Here is a 17,363-nt window from a genome sequence, read left to right as displayed (position 1 = left end):
TCAGGATAACTGAACATCAGCTTGGTGTCCTTCTTGTCAGCTTTTGTGAATAATTTATCTAATGATTTTAAAGCTGACATTATTTTCATATCTGGCAGTTGTTTCTTTCTTTGAATATATTTTGTTCTAACCAGAAGTAGCAGCATTTGATGTAGATTCATTAATTTTGGGAGATGAAATGGGAATAGCTGTGATATACATTAAATATAAAATTATGTTTTTGTTCCTTGTGTTTGCTTTGAGATGTTGAGGCTGACTGGGATGGGAGGAATTGCTGGTATGATTAGGTCTGCTTTTTCTTCTCAACTTTTCAAATCAGTGACTTGCTTCTAGAGAATAGCAATATAAAACTTTGTATCAATGGGCAGGTTTTGCAATATCTATCTTTTTGTGAAGATTCTGCTTTCTCCTCAGGTGTGGGTGAAGTCCTCACTACAACCCTCACATCAATGATGGGAGCCTGTGCAAAAGAGAACTGTTCTACAAGCATTCCACTTATTAACCCAGGTTAGTACAAAAGTTGCCCCAAAACTGTGATCAGTTAGAACTGAGGGATTCGTGTGTTGTTATTACAGGGACTTTTCTCAACATGAAAAGTGATGATCACTGCTGTAATTCAGAAGCGCTCAATTTTTGCAAGGCTTAGAGCTGAGTTGGCAACTTGCCTATAATGCAAGTGCTTCCCACACCTGATTTCCAACTGCATTGACATTAATTTTGTTATCAGAAGAGCCTGCTGAATCATTATGCTTGAACGTACAGGTTGTTTCTTTCTAGCTGACTTTGCTGAGACAGAAAGCTTGCCGCTGATCTGCATCATTCATGACCTGCACGAGAGCCACTATTAGATCCATTTTAGGACCACATAAGTTGATTTTAATTGCGTAGCATATATCAACGAACATTTGCTTATGCTTTTTGCATGCATCTAGGCAGAGGTTGCAGTGTAGCCAGAAGAGGTAAGAGCCCAGACTCTGGATCAAGTTACTATGTCTTAACAAGTTGCCATGGCTCAGCTGAGCATGGGTTGCAGTCCATCTGGGCACTCGTAGCTTGTGGCAAATGCAAGCGAATGCAGCCTGTCGCAAGCCTTGTTTTGATGGGAAGGATGCATTGCTTCATGCTTGTGGCAAGCAAAGAGCTCATTGCTGGAGTTCAGCAGATGAGCTCATCTGGTTTTACTTTGATACCTGCGTTATGAGTCTGATACATATGTCAGAAGGATCCTGTCAGCTTAAAATATGCTCAGTTAAAATAAAGGGCCTGTCTGTTGTGTCCTGCTGGGGTCAAACCAGTTACCAGATATTGGGTCAGGAAGGAATTTTTCCCAGATCAAGCTGATAGAGTGCTTTGTCCTCTTCTGTAGTGTGGGGCTACAGGATCACCTGGGAGTTTTTTAGCCTTTTTTTTTTTTTTTTTTAGCTAGGCAGGGACCTTTGATGGTGGTGATGGTGGCACTACTCTGTCTCTCCTACTCTCTTTCTATGGCACAATGTAGTTGCGGTGTTTGGTCTTTCACTACAGATGTTAAATTTGTTTTAGCATGTTGTGGTCTGTGCTGTGTGGGTGTGCGCACAGTGGATGGTCTACAGGCTCGGCATATTTACTGCCACAGTTGCCTGTGGTTGCTGGGGGCTGAAACTGAGGACACAGACGGTCCCTTCCTGTCCTGTGTTCCAGTATAACATTGTTGCACGTGCTTTACTCTCCCACTACTAACTTGTGAGCTTTTAGGATCAAGGGTGGGGGGGAGAGGGCTGTAAAAGTAGGCTTTTTTCTCCCCAGCTGTTGTGTAAATGGGCCTCATAAGCAAAGTGAGAAACTGTCTGACTAGATAGAGAAAACAGTCTATGAGCCATTGGCAAACTGCTACATTCAAAGAGTAATCAATCAGTCAAAAGAGCTGCAATGTGGCTGTTGCCAAGCTCTCTAAATGATAGAAATCTCACATTTCTTATTGTTTGGATAATATTTCTTTAGAATTAAACCATAATGAAAGGGGGCTATACAAAAGATCTAAGTGCACTGTCACTTAATCTTGGAAGAGTTTCATACATCCAGTATAAAAAACATTAAAAAACAACATTCAGCAAGAATCTTGCTCATCTTAGCCAGTGAATCAGCTGTCAAAAAGTACTGTTCTACCTTCTGTCATCTCCTGAGACAGATCATCTGCCTTCTGGCGAAAGTGCAAGCCCCATGCAATGCAAAGGCAGCTCAGCCTGAGGTCTGGGGGGATTCGTGTCATAGTCACATAAGTCAGTCCGCGATTGTCTGAAGGGAACATGAAATGCTCTCAGTGCTGTCTCAGCTCCAGTGCGGAGATGTAAATATCTTGCTTTTCAGAGCGGATCACTGCTAATCATTTGTTATGATGAAACTGCTTCTGTCCTGAGTTTCACTGGTTGAGCATGTTCTCAGTCATTGCTCATGTAGGTGAGGGGATTAACTGGGAGCCAATCTGCTCTGCTCGGAGAACATCCCTTCTCCGCAGCCTGCTTCTGCACTGCTACACTGATCTGTCGGTGTAAAAATCTTTTGCCTCGCCTCCCTCAGAGTCTCCCGCGCTTCACTACAAAAGCAGTTCTGTATCACCTAAGTCTTTGCCTGGTGAAGTGTTTCATCATGTGAGTAACTTTAAGTACAGGAGCAGTTGGGCTGGAATGCTGGAGCAACTTGTACCTGAAGTTACATAAACACATTTTATTGGATTGGGACCTTAAATAGTTTGGCGTGGCAGTAGTCTCCTCTTGCCCTCAGGAGGGTTATATGTGCATACAACCAAGTCCAGGTAACAAGGTGGAGGAGATGGGATGGAGAACATTTTTTCTCTCCACCTAATGCACATCTATAGGGAAGGAAGTGAATATTTAGCTACTGAGAGCAAGGCTGGAAGACGTACCCTATTTAAAGGAACTTCACATCCACAGAGTACATGGCTTTAGCTTTATTCCCTTTGTGCTCTTTAGCACGTAAAGACCAGTGCTGGAAGGATGTATAAGATATCTGTTTGTAAAAGGGGACATTTTGAAATGTTCATTACACTCCCTGGCCTGGCACTGCTCCTGGCAAATTCAGATTGGTAGATGTGGGCACTAGTCCTGCCTGTGCTTGTCTTGGAGCTCTGGCCCAGAAGCTGGGTAGCTGTGTGCCTTCAGATCAGGATTTTTGTAGCAAATCTCCCTGTCCTCCCACTTCCTGCACTGTGATTGACATCGTCGTGTGATCTGAGAGTGCTCAACCTGGGTTCCCTTTGGATTAAGCCTAGTCAGAAGACATGCTGCAGGAGTCTACCAAGAGCTGTCCAGCCACTAATGGTCGTTCCAGCCACAAACCAGGCTAGAGTTGGTCCCAAGTAAAACCCCCCAAACCTCATTAAGTGTGGACTTTGGGTCCTTAGCACCACTTTGCTCTACAGATCCACTCCTATTGATATTACAGGCATAGTCTGTGTCAACGAGCTGAGCCTGAGCTATGAGCCCACTGCGCTAGCAGGGTTACCTGGCTTCCAGACTGAAGGCAGCCCTTGCAGCTCCATGTGTGGGAGTGGAAGTCCCCGCAGCCTGCACTACTGCACTGGAGGTTTCTGCCCACTGCAGGCTGTCAGCAGTCTCATTCCCTGACAAAGAGCAACCTGAGCTTGCTCTTCTGGGTGAAATGTGGGCAGCGTTTTCCAGGAGGTTGTGTCAGGTGATATTTTTCTTTCCCCAGTTACAGGGGCAAAAACTAAGTGGAAACTGGGGGATGCTGCTTCTTGCTGTTGTGAGATGGTGCCAGTCAGCTGACAAGCGGTATCTTGCGTCGCTCTGAAGCATGGGCTTGCTCTGAATTTGCAACTCAGTGGACACGGAGAGTTGCAGGTCGCTATTTTGAGCAGATATCTCTCTCTGGTGTTGCAGCTTCCAGTTCGCAGCCCTGGTTTATCCTTGTCATATGCCAGAATCTAACCATCTGCTGTTTCCAGCACCTGACCCCACTCGCACGAGCAGTGGAAATCTTGTTCTCTAGTTACCTAAATGAAATAGAAGCAGTGGCTTTTGTAAAGGTTTTTTATTTCTCTTGTGGCCTGTCAACTTTCTTAAGCATAGATATTAACTTCAAAAAAAGTGACAGAGTAATGTTTGGAAAGAGGAAATAAGGGCAGGATGCAAAAGCAGAGGAGATAAATTAGTATGACTAGGATCACACTGCTAGTAAAAAATTTCCAGATGTGAAGGAGAAAAAAAGGTTTCATTGTTTCAATCCTTTCAGTTTCTATATTTAAGCAATTTTTTGAAATGTGGAGTTATTAGTGGTAGTAGTGGCCATAATGACAGTATAGTTTAATAGGGACATCTACCCCAATGCCTGCCTTTGCTTTTCTTTTTGCTAAAAATTGCTTAAATCAGGAGTTCTTTTTAATTTAATTTGCTTGCATAGCAAAATCAGCGGTGGCAAAAGCAGCAGATACCAGCTCTGTTTTGCTAGTACCAATCGCGACACACACACCACAGTTTGGGAACCTATTTTAAATCCAAATTGCTTATCTGTAATTTGAGTACTTTCAGTCAATTCAGTTTATCAGAGTCTATCTCAGTGCTCCAGATGTGGTAGTTTGGGACTGTTAAATACGCAGCTTCAGTTAACTACAGCAGCAGAAGTAGTTATTTATTAAACTATGTTAAAATAAATGCATGGAGCAAACCCAAGTGAGAATCTCTGCCTTAGCAGCTTAAGCAAATGTATCCCTAAAGAGAAAAGCAAAGGAGGGCAGAAGAAATGGCAGTTATGGTCCTGACCCTTCAGTGCAAGCCAGCGGGACGCAGGGAAAGATTCAAGCAGGGCTCTTCAAAAGGCAGCCGTTGCTGCAGCCACAGCATGGGAGCGCGCGGTGGGGGGGATCCTGGCCGTGGTGGCAGAGTTGCTCCGGGGGCTGGTGTTCCAGCCTGGCTCCTCTGCACGTTCAGTTACCCCCCGCACAATAGTACCCTCTGTGGCTCGGCCAAAACCACGCAGCAGCCCTATAGCAGAGATAAGAATAGAATCCAAGTTTTCAGGCTGAGGTCAGCATGAGTCTTTCATTTAATGTCTATCAGGCGTGCTCTTAGGCATGTGTTCTAGCAGAAAGATCATGAACAGATTTACTCACGTAAGAGCCAGCCCCTCCTTAATGGTTTGAAACATTAACATGACTTGGCTTGTACATGAGTAGGTAGAGGAATGATTTCACAGGAAGGCAATCCTTTTATGAATGTGCTTCTAATTCTGTGTTTTTATTGCTTCTCCTCTATGTGTCAGCTGTGCATTTAGGGGGCCCCCTGGAAAAGCAGTGTTAGTGAAACTGGTGGGAGTACTTGCAAGGAAAGGGTACTCCCGAGAATAGGGATGGCAGCTCTGGGCCCTTAACAGTCGCTAGTGGGAGAACTGTTTGGGATTTTCTCTGTCTCTCTTCAGGCTAATATTGCCTGCTATGCCGAAGTATGTGCAGTGATGTGCAAATGGATAGGGATGATCATTGAAATTCTAGCTGGAGAATATGAGGGGCAGATGTGTATTGCAGTCACTTTCTCTGGTAGGGAATTGTTGCTCTGTTTGAGAAGTGACCGTTTGATGCTGTGATTCATAAAGCTCTTCTCCTGTCTGTAGGTGAGGAAGAGGAGGATGGAATTGAAAGGACCTGTGACACCCTGCTCATGTGCATTGTGACAGTATTAAACCAAGGCCTGCGAAATGGTGGTGGCGTGGGAGATGTGCTCAGAAAGCCTTCCAAAGATGTAAGTGTTTGTCAGAGGAAATGCAGCATTACTCCCTGAGCGTCTCATGAATGCCAAAGTCAATTTTGGAGGATATAGACAATATTTTTATCTAGTTGGCTCTAATGTCACACAGTTGATTTATCTGTGTAATTTTTACATCCCAGATGGAACCTTTAATGGGAAAAGCTGGGCTTGTTGTGATGATGTTACATGAAGAAGGGAACACCAGGTGGTAGTTTACCTTTTTGGAAATCTGGGGCATATTATAACCTTCCAACACTGCTAAGGAGTGTTGCTGGATTTAATCAGTTTTCTGTTACAGTAGGAATCGTAAATGCAAACTTTCAGAAGGGACTGATTGATGAATATATGTCAAGACTCTCCATTGTAGTACATGGAGTGTATGCTAAGCTGAGATTTAACCTAGCATCTGCCCTGGAATAGATCCTATTGTTTATTTGTATTGAGCATTGTACTGTCAAAACAGAATTTTGCAAACATGTGCTTTTCCAGAAGTTTTCTCCAAAATTCAGTTCATTTAAGAACTACTCATGATATTTGTTTTTTAAGCATTAAGAAGACCAGCATAAATAAAGGCAGTATAGTAGCCCTTTGGTGGGCCACACCACAACACAAGGCTTAAATTCGCAAATAGACTCTCAGCAGGGCTTGCAAGGGTCCAGATACAAATAATTCATGTCTGAATTAAAGAGCTTCTTGTGCTGGTTGTAGGAATCTAGGTCCTAACTCATAGACTGGGAGAGTCTACAGGACCCATAGTCCATCCCCATGAAGTCTGTAAACACTTGCAGGCTTTGCAAGTGACCCTTGCCACTTAGCAGTAATGTGATGCTGACTACATTACACTTCACCAAGGATAGCACTGTAATCCTCATGAACATGTGGGAAACTAAGAAAATCGGTGACTTGCAAGTCAGTGTCATGGTGAAGAGTAGGACTTGGTTTTAATGTTCCTCCTTCCTGTACTGACTGTTGCCTCCTGTCTGCCACAGAACTCCTTTAGTATTTTATTAGAAGTGTTAATGAGAGTCCAGTCCAGCCTTTGCAAGAAGAATAGTGACTATGATGTGAAGGCACAAAGTGGTGATGATATGGGGAATACCAGCAGTGCAGAGCGGTGTGGGTGTGTGCGCGTGCACCCACGTGTGTGTGTGCATGCCCATGTGGTGTTCCAGAAAGACGCGAACTTGGTCTGCCCCCTCTGAGCCAGCTCAGAGCCATGTGACTGCACTAGCACAGTGCCAAAACCATTAATAAGCCCTGCTTGGGGGCAGAGGATAATAGCCTGCTCTTGGCATCCCACAAGCATGCTCCCCTAGTTTCCCGTTCTTCAGTGAGCAGACTTGGCGTCAATCTGGAACATTCCACAAAGACGTACCATAAGTGTATCCCTATATGCCCCCACGCAGAATTAGGGAGATCTGTCATAGTGCTCAGTGGGTACCAGCAACTTGATATCCCTATTACTGTACTAGCAAGGTAATTACCCTTGGTAAAGCAGTACACTAGTGCAGCTATACTGCATCTGGAATAGACTAGACAAGCTAGTCTATTCTTCATGCTGTGTGGAACAGCATAAAGGACAAGAGTCCTAAAGAGATAGGAGCATATGAGGCCAGTACTACTTTGCTCAGTCATAAAGGTAATCCCTCTTATGTGAGTAAGGCCAGTAGAATTTAGCATACRAAAAGAAAGCCTTTTCTTATGCATTGCCTCGCTCAAGCTAATGTGAAAATGTTGTTTAATATTTTAGAGGTGTGCTATTTTTATATCTTATTGCAACCTTATCATTGTTTCAGGAGCCCTTGTTTGCTGCACGAGTTGTTTATGATCTTCTATTTTATTTCATTGTCATAATTATTGTTCTAAACCTAATCTTTGGAGTCATCATTGATACATTCGCTGATCTCAGGAGTGAAAAGCAGAAAAAAGAGGAAATACTGAAGACAACCTGTTTCATCTGTGGTAAGTATTACTGAGCTGTTGAGATATTTGATAGGTAAAAGAATAAAATGAAATATTCCTCAACAAATAAAGCATGAACCTAAAGAGTGGTTTTCTTCTACAGGGAAAGTGTGTAAAAATGTTAGAGTTTGGTTCCAAATTTATTTCCTCACAGTAAGAAACAGAGTTGGTTTAGGAGTCAAAAGATAGCTTTGCCAAAAGATGGCTTTCCAGTCTCCACCCAGGATCTGAGGGAGAAGAGCTGTGTCTCACGCTTGCATCATCGCTGCTAATGGAGATGGTGCAGCTACTGACTTTATTTCGCAAAGTCTGATGCAGATGAAAGTACAGCTTGCTATTTCACAGCACAGTGGATTCCAGAAGGGTAACAACAGCAAAATCTGCCTGTTTCAGAAGGTGATGTGGAACAGGGAACAAAGAAGTTGAATGGAAATCATCTTCACAAAACCCAAAGATGAATCACCCTTATTTTGAGGTGCACTCACAAAGAGGGGCAGACCTTCACTTCCCTAAGGGACTTCAGAAATACCTTCTTCTTTATAGGCTGGGTGTTGTTTCCATGGTCGTACTGGCAGGGATGAACATTGTGCAGAGCACAATGGCTTTAGTGTCTATGGAAGGCGCCACAAAAGATCCGGGGAGGAAAGCTGTAACATGGGGGAAAACATTTGTGAATCCTGTCCTTCCTGACTATGGCCTTCTCCACCAGAGATTTGACTGGTTACAGCAAAAAAAAAAAAAAAAATCTTATGACTACAGCTCTGCAAAGTCTGTGTGACTACAGAGCTGCAAAGACTCACCCTCACTGCTAAGTTTAAGCGCACAAACAATCCCACCGCAGCTTAAGTGGGGCTATTCACATGCTTGACGCTCAGCATGTGCATAAATCTTAGCAAGATCAGGACCTGGATTGCACGCTGTGTGCTAACCAGTATACATTTTGAAAGAATCAGAGCCAAAGCTTGTAAAGCACTTTATAGCCTTCAGCATAGAAGGCACTGTAAAACTGTAACACATTTGTTATATTGTTATTGTTATTAAGAGGAAATATCACAAAAGAGAGTAAATGCTGCGCTGAAAGAATTCTGTCAGGAATGCCTTCTGGCCTGGAATTTCTTGCCTGACAGTTACTGCATGTGGTTATAGCTTTTAAATTAAGACCCTTCAAATTTATGATCCTTTAAATTGTTAGGTTCCTTTCTCTAACATATTTAACAGATTTGGGTATTTTTATGTTTAAGCTTATTTTTTCACATTATGTTCATGTCTTTTGCAGGACTGGAGAGAGACAAATTTGATAACAAGACAGTTTCGTTTGAAGAGCATATAAAGTCAGAACACAACATGTGGCATTATTTGTACTTTATAGTTCTTGTCAAAGTTAAAGATCCGACTGAATACACTGGTCCTGAGAGCTATGTGGCACAAATGATTGTGGTAAGTCAATTTGGGCATGTGCTTTATGCAACTGAGAGATGTTTCTTGCAGCTAGAGCAGAGAATATCTTTCTTTTTCTCTCTGTCTTAACAATAGGAGGCATCGATCTGTATTTTTAAAGATCTTTTCACATGTCTTAGACAGTCTGCAACAAAGCCCCAGTCTTAAACATAATGAAAAAGATGAAGGCATAGACCACAGTCTCTACTTTGGCTTTCGTGCTCTCATGCTCTGTGGGTTCCTCTGCCTCATTAGCCAAACCAGAGTCAGAAGAGCATGCATCATAACATCTGCTACTGCTGCTGCTTTGTCCAGTATCTCTGGGCTGCTGTCCAGAAAAATAATAACTCCTGCTGAACAGTGAAACACAGGGTCAGTGTGGAGGGCTAGCGCTTTCTCCTACTACTGCTCTGAACAAACTATTGAAAAGACCAAGAAGAGCTGCTGCAGGGATTTGAAGAGCTACAGAAACTGCATCACAAGGCAGTGAGAGTATGACTTGGAGTCAGAGAGAGAGATTTGATGGCACTGGGGCAGAGAGATGTTCAATTACATCTCAGTTCCTGCCTGCTATCCAAGAGGGTTCATTCCAGTGAGAGAGAGGGTTGGGTTATCAATGCTACCCTGCTTTGGGGTTCATTTTTGAGGAACTGCAAAGCATCCCCACAAAGAGCAATGTTCAAGGGATCTGTTCTTCCTACCTGTTGTAATATTCTAGGGCAGCATTTTCTTCTCCTGGATTTCCTGGCAGGTACAGCACTGATAAGGGCCTGTGCCAGGGTCTGTGGCTGCAGAGCTGGCATATGTGTAACTCCCAGAGGAGGATGTAGTCAAATGCACACCAGGCTTTGTTGTTTATGCCTTTCTGGGACCTCATTTCTTATGAAGAGTATCTGCTCTGTTATCCTTCATCAGGCCTTTGATTATATATACGACCCAATCTCACTGGTGAAATTCTGGGTGCCTTTTTAGCCCTCTGTCTGGCCAAGAGGAGGATTATTCTCCTTTAACTTTAGCTGTCTAAAAGCTAGGCCCATGGTTTAAATAGATCCCAACTCCCTTCCCTGTTGGTGCAGATAGCTGGGTGATTTATCCTGCCTTGAGAAAGGTATCTAGGATAGTTGGGCATTGCCTTTCTCACTCCATTGAGAACCTAATGATTAGTTTAGACAAGACACCTAATTGGAAGTTGGCTAAAGCTAGACGAGATGACTCCTGCTGCACAGGCTTATGCAGAGCTTACCGTGAAGAAACTGCATTAGTGGCTTGTGTTTGGACAGGAGCACATGCTTGAGTGCCCCGGTGAAATGGAGCTTTTTTAAGTGTTATTACTGCTACACGAGAAGGTGGTGTGGCAGAGCATGGGAATTCAGTGCTTGGGTGCAGAGGAGTAGCCTGTGCCCATGGAAATTTTGATTGTCAGTCTTGTTGCCCAGCTTGGTCCAGTTCTGCTGGTAAGCAATAATGGATCTACGCTTCTGCAGCAGGATGGGAGAGATACAAAAACTAAAACAAAAAACTTGTATCCACTGTTCCCTTACAAGAAATTATTCAGACATAGTGGCAAGTCGCCCTTTAATACATGAAAATATTTCCAGCTTATCTCAGAAATACTCCTTAATTCATGAAATCGACAATGTCTCTAGACTGAAGAGACACTGTACTTTGTCTATTCCTTCTCTACTTTCTTCTTCCTCTCCCTATAATATTTGTATGATTTTAACTTTGCAAGTATGTATGTTAAGTATTAATGTTTATCCCAAGGCGTGTATTAATATTCATAGTAAGTGTCTTCATCCTGTGGCATGAATGGTTGGTATTTTCTGATGCAATTCACTAACGTATTGTATGCTGGCATTAATGGTGGTAACTCCTGTTTGAATATCTATCTATTAACAAAAAAGCACCAAAACATGTGTGACCTCAAGTGCTGAAATGATTTCTTAAAGCCCTTCCTGCTCTGTGGCAGAACGCTGGTGGCTTAAGTGGTTAATAAGAATCAAGATTTTGGAATTATTGTTCCTTTCTGAAGCAGGGCTTGTTTTTTTTCCCATGGGGATACTGGAAAGCAAGCATTGGTTCAGGATGGTGGGAGATGTATATATGGACCTAGAAGTGGAATGTTAAGCTTACAGGGAATGGAAAAGAGAGCAGAAGAGTGAAAAAAAGAGAAACAAATGTTTGAACAAACCGCAGGTGACTGATGTGGGATTAGCAGCTGTATCTTTGTGTAGTTTAAATTCCCCAGTACAAAATCTAGGGAAAGCGTGCTGCAGAAATACCAATTCTGTGAAGCAGAAGCAATTGGAACTGCTTAAATGAATAAAAAGAACTTTTTCTCTTGGAGCCAGAGAGATTACTAGATACCACATGGTACAAGGAATATAAAGAAATGAAAAAAAAATCCAACTAGAAGAATGAAGTATTCTGGAGGTATGGTGTTCAACTGGAAGAGATGTAGAGATACAGCTTTGCTCAATGACCAAAAGAAGAGTGAAGAGGAAAAGATACAGCTTTGCTCAATGACCAAAAGAAGAGTGAAGAGGAAAACACTCAGAGGTAGTTTTAGAGCTGTCAGCAGCAGGTGCTGATGCAGTTTATGCATTTATTGTGTTTCAAACACAGGATGGCAATTACAAAATTATATTACAAGTATGTGAGATGTACTGCATCCCATGTGGAAGCTAAGCGGGAGATACAATTTTTGTCCTGAAGGCGCAGAGAGAACCTGATTAAGACTTTGTGACTGACTGAAAGGTGAACAGCCTTTTTTGCTATTTTGGGAGAGGTAACAGAGTCTCTGATAAGAGACTAGATTGGGATTAAGGTCTGGTACAAGACAGACAGACTCCGAATTAACCTTTCATGAGGGAACTGGAACTTGCCAGTGGAACTGCCTCATTACCAAATACAACTGGCTGGGGATTTATGGGGAGGTGACAACGTAGCTCAGCCGGGAATCCAAAATACAGAGGGAAGAGGCTCAAGGCAGAGGGAGATACATCATTCAAAGTCAAAGGTGAGAAGAGAATGTGTAGTTGCCTGTGCTGAATCAACCCAGATAAGATAGTGCCCAACATGTAGGAAAAGATGCAAGAAATGCACCATAGACAAAGAGGAGGACAGCAGCATTGCTGTTCGGAAGCATTTTTCATGGGTGTGATGGATACCACAGTGGCAGAAGGTAGATTGCCATGAAACTGAAAGCAAAGGGGAGAAGTTATTAATTTTCAGTGGGGTGATGTTGCCAGAATGCTACCAGAACTAGCACTAAAGGCAGTGGAAGATAAACTGGTAAATGTCAGAATTTACAGGAGAACGTGCCAGCAAGATCTGTGGGTGATTGATAAATTGGAAATGGTTAAAGATAGGTAGCTATAGTTTCGATAAAGCGTGACAAAACTTTGGTCTCATTTATAAAGTGTGCTAATTGGAAGAACATGGCAGTTTGAGGACCTTTTTGAAGGAAACAAGAATGTGATTTTATATTTAAGATAGCACAGAATATGGCTGAAAAAGCTCCATGAATCATGCTCCTGGAAAGGCTCTCTGAGCTCTACTAGTTTTTATTATAATTAGGTTTGCGTTTTATGGCTGTTTCTTTTGCTTTAATGGATCAAACCAAAATTCTGTGCTTTTACAACCAGAATACTTTGAGAGAATTTCTACTCAAATCCAATCTGCAAGGCTCAGGCTCATCCTGAAAAATATGTAGGTCAAAATTTTGGAGTATCCTGCAGTAACTTCACTAATAGTAAGTGGAGTTTAGCTCCACTTAGAAGTATCATCCTCCCTCCCTACCCCTGCTGCCATAATTAGGAACCAGTTATTATTTGTACTTGCCTAGTTCTGCAAAGTATTGCAAAGCGCAACACAGAAGTAGTTATCAGCATTAACTAATCACTGGGGAAAATGCCTACAATTTCTGGTATCATCTCTTTTCTCCATTAGCCCAGACCCACCAGGACCCCAAAATGTGATGGTCTATAACAGGACTCTGAGTCTTCCATCTGTATCATTTGTCCAGCAAATGATGAAGCACATAGAGGTTTGGCGATAGCACTACTGGAAAAAAGGAAAACTGTGGTTTTCTGGCTTTGGAATATTATTTGAAAGCTAGGTGTCAAAAAGGACAGGAATTGCTTTCCCATCCAAATTCTCTTTCCCAGTTCTCCAGTTCAAGAGGGGAGGGGTCAAGAAACTTGCAGGTGATCTTTTACACTCCCCTTGCACCAAGGCAATACTTGTGCAGGTTTCCAAGTTCACTTATATTTCTGATCCAAGGGTGGCTTGTTTCAAGGCATCTCTGTTAACTTGCCTGTCTCTGGCCTCCATAAACACCTTGGGGCAGGGTACTTATTTGCCTTCTTCCTCTGGACTACAGACAGAGGCTGTAGACTTCTGATATTCCCATGTGATTTTCCCAGCGGCTCTGCATTTGTTTCAGTGCTTCACATCATGCTCTGCCTGAGCAGTGCCAGAAGTAGTCAGAAGTATCCAGCTTTCATAAAACAAAGTACTTTTTTTTTTTTTTTTTAAGAAAAAGGTATCATGCGTAAAACATACTGTAAAACAACACACTGACTGTACACCTCCAGCTTTTTTGAGAGATACTGTATGGAGATGTTGGTAGGAATAAAGCACTTCAGATTTTCTGGCGATGTCCATTCTTCTTGCACACTACCTTATATATTGGTTCTTGGGTGAAATATTAATGAATATTAAATCAGGGCAGTAGGTTTTATTATTTGTTTGTTATCCAGGCCTCTTTGTTGAAGTCAAACAGGTATTATACTATATCCCAAAAGAGTGAAACTTTGAAAAGTTGGACACATGCCTTGCATTCTCGCTGAGAAATTGCATGAATGAGTCCCCTATTGAATTTTCATTCTTGCAGGAAAAATTTCTTATCTGACCCATTTGACCAGAAATACCATCACTAGCAAACTCATAGAGATGCACATAACTTGTATTACATCGATACAGCAATCTCTGAGTGTTCCTTTTGTCCGTTTGTCAGAGGAGACAGTTTAATGTGATAACTGCAACAGTGAAGGTTATTGTCCAAATTTTTAGACTTCTCTTTCAGAGATGCAATTTATACATGCAGATTTCACCCAAGCTTTGGTAGCTGCAAATAGATAAATGGAACGAAAACATGTAGATGTTTAGTTACTGAATTTTTTGCAGCAAATCAGGGAGACATGAATTAGACAATCTCTGCTTTGTGCCTCCATTCATTTGCAAAAATAAAAGTATATAGGGATAGTAATTATATTAATTATTTTGCCCATTGGAAGAATGACAGAGTTCAGCAAACAAAGCCTTAAAAGTTCTGTTCTCGCGTGCTCTGTCCACAGTGCTTAGCAAGTTTCATAATGGATTTTGCCAGCATTAGTGCTACCTGTCATAACTACATAATTACAGCACCTAATTATATTATTACTTATTTACTCTAATTATGTAATTGGATGTAATTGGTGCAATTACATAACTCCTCAATCAGCTGAAAAGGGTTCTAAAACCAGCCTGTGTTCCTAAGAGTACAGGAGAGTGGGCTGTGTTGGGAGGCCATCTCCCTGAAGCAAGGCAGTCTTCAGGAGGAAAATCAAGGTTCGGTCCTGCTGCCATTAAGGTCAGTGGGACCTTGAGCCTTTTATACTCTGATGGTATCTGAAAAGTATTCCTTTACATCTTGTTTCATCTGTAAACTTATCTTCCCTGAATGGCAAATCTCTAATCTTGAGTCTCTCTTCAGGCTACTGGGGATCCCGCTACTTCCACAGAAATCGAAAGCAAAATTTCCAGCAACTTTATAAGGATTAGGTAGAAGAGATAGGTTGAGCAGTACCAGCCTTCAAATCTGAACAACGATTTTCTTTACTTATTCCGGCCTTTTAAAGGCACTTATGTGCCACAGCATTGGTCTGTCATAGGTAAAGTGAAAAAATATTTTATTCTAACTACCTCATTTCAAACATTTAGAAGTTTCTCTTTGAAAGTGTCAGCTTTTTTTTCATTATTTTCTTTTTTTAATTATTAAATGAAAGGAGTACCTGGAAAAATGTCTTTGCCATTTCCATGTTATGATGAAAAACATGCTCCCCATTTTGAAAAATTCTGATTTTTTTAAACAGTGGCTCATCTGTAAAAATTGGTCTGAACTGAATGCTCCCCTGCGCTGGTGCCGCTGTATCTTTTCTTTCTACCTCTGGTCTCAGTCTTTTCCTATTAGCAACACAGAAGTGCAAAGTCATGTTAAATCCAAAAGCGACGAGGGACAGTAATGCCAAATGAGCTTCACAGTAGTTGTCACTTTGCCCATACCATGTGCTGGGCACGGCAGGCCCTTCTCTGGGGGGCCCTGCAGCTGGGCGTGCTGCCGTGCTCCCCCCGGGGAAGGCAGGCTGTGGGCTCGTGCTCCCGGCAGCATCTCTGCAAGGCTGTCCCACGGGGGCCCGGCTGGAGCCGCTCTGCGGGGCTCATGGGCGACTCTGACCCCCCCCAGCATCGCAGCTCCTGCGGGAGGGGGACAGACTGCCCTTTAAAGCTGGAGGTCCTTGCGGATAGTCCCTGGCCCCCTTGTGTGCTGCCTGCAAAGGGATTTTTTAGTTTTAGCTAACCTCAGCCAAAGCAGCAAGCTGTCTGAACTGCAAAACCAGAGCCACGAGCCCAGCAGAGCCTGCAGAGCCCCCGTCGTGCCTGCCCTTCCTTTCACACTGCGAGGCTGTGAGAAGTCGCTCCAGGGTTATCTGCTGAATGGAAAGTCAGGCCACTGATGCCGAATCTTGGTGTGCCCCCCCAGCCTGATATCGGACATGTTCAGTGGCCACCCTTGAGCAAAGCCCAGCTGTAGAACCAAAGGAAATATGAACAGGCGAGGTGAAGGCAGTGAAAAAGCCCCATATAGCGAAAGAAGAGTATTCTGACAACAGGCAGGCAAGRAGGAACAGGGCTTGCAGAACAAGCTGTTCTTTACTGCTGTCAAATTTTTTCAAAGAATGTAATAAAGTAATATCTACTAAAAGGGCTATTGACCTCAGGTCTTAAAATATAACTTCTTTGGAGAAGAGAAAAGTTCTGACATTCAGGATTTTTCTGTTCTGTTCTCTATCATCTTTTCAGATTTTGGAGGCGAAAGTTTTCCCTGCTAATTTTTATTTCCAGTTTATAGATATTCTCACTGCATCCAAGAATTGCTAAACACAGTACAGGTAGAATCTAAAATGATCTAAAATGGAGAAACGTTAATTCAAGGTAACATTAATGCTGCAGAGGGGACCCTTTGGATGTCAGGAAGACACTCTGAGTGTTTTTCAGATGTGCTCTGATGATTTATGCTAGACAATTTAAGAAGTTTTCTCCCCCAGCTGCCCACCGTACCCTTCTGCTGCAATTTAGCACCACAGTAGCAGAGGGGGCAGGACAGGCAATGGGTTTGTTCGCTCCCGAGCTGCTACAGTTCACAGCTCAGAGTATTAATGTGAAAATTGATGGCCATTTAAGTCATGCCAGTCTGTGAACTGCACTGGTCGAGGAGAGGACACACTGCTGCTTCTGCTGCCTCTTTATAGGTAGGATAATAATCAGCAGGGAGAAAGCACACGCAGCGGATAGGGGTGATCCTTTCAACTGCTGCAGCTAAATCTGCCACGAATTGTAAGCTGCAGTTCTGAAATGGGCTCACTATAAATAAACTATATTTTTTAAGGTTTCTTCGTTATCATAAATTCTAGTCCATCACTGTGTTTCTGATTGGGCAACTCATAGGCTTTAAAAAAGCTTGCCGGACCTGTGCACCCAAATGCTCTGCTGGAGTGGGGCATAGAGTTTATGACTTTTGGGAAGCTAATAATGCTCCCATTGTTTTGGCTGATTCATTTTACTTATAAAAACTGGCCTTCTTCCAGAAAATAGCAGATGTTATCAAAGCAAAACTTGTAAGAGTGAGATGTATGTACATATCATTAGGCCACACAACTTTTTGCTTAATTACTTTTAAAAGATTGATCCAGTGCATGTCACATTATGAGTAATTACTTACCGTGGCAATTATACCAATAGTGCAAAAGCTGGGTGCTAAATAAGATCTGAGGTCTCACTGACAGGCTAATTTCCTAGGAAATACAATGTCAGTTTTGTCTGCAGTTGGGTTTTCATAAAACAAGCAATTAAAGAAATATGCCTAAATAGCTGATTTACTGC

The 17,363-nt window shown here is 42.5% G+C and overlaps 1 protein-coding gene across 3 annotated transcripts in view; it reads left to right on the top strand.

The window, feature by feature from the left end:
- ITPR2 (inositol 1,4,5-trisphosphate receptor type 2) overlaps window positions 1–17,363 on the top strand; it is a 278,104-nt gene that overhangs the window by 241,825 nt on the left and 18,916 nt on the right. For all 3 annotated transcript variants that reach the window (XM_026066890.1, XM_026066889.1, XM_026066891.1), the window contains 4 exons: window positions 415–507; window positions 5,626–5,753; window positions 7,556–7,721; window positions 8,998–9,158. In XM_026066890.1, the coding sequence (XP_025922675.1) occupies window positions 415–507; window positions 5,626–5,753; window positions 7,556–7,721; window positions 8,998–9,158 (548 nt within the window). The remainder of the gene's footprint in view (window positions 1–414; window positions 508–5,625; window positions 5,754–7,555; window positions 7,722–8,997; window positions 9,159–17,363) is intronic.

The sequence above is a fragment of the Apteryx rowi genome, unplaced genomic scaffold (assembly GCF_003343035.1).
Source record: "Apteryx rowi isolate R43461 unplaced genomic scaffold, aptRow1 scaffold_25, whole genome shotgun sequence".
Classification (NCBI taxonomy): domain Eukaryota; kingdom Metazoa; phylum Chordata; class Aves; order Apterygiformes; family Apterygidae; genus Apteryx; species Apteryx rowi.
This window is presented reverse-complemented; position numbering and strand designations above follow the sequence as displayed.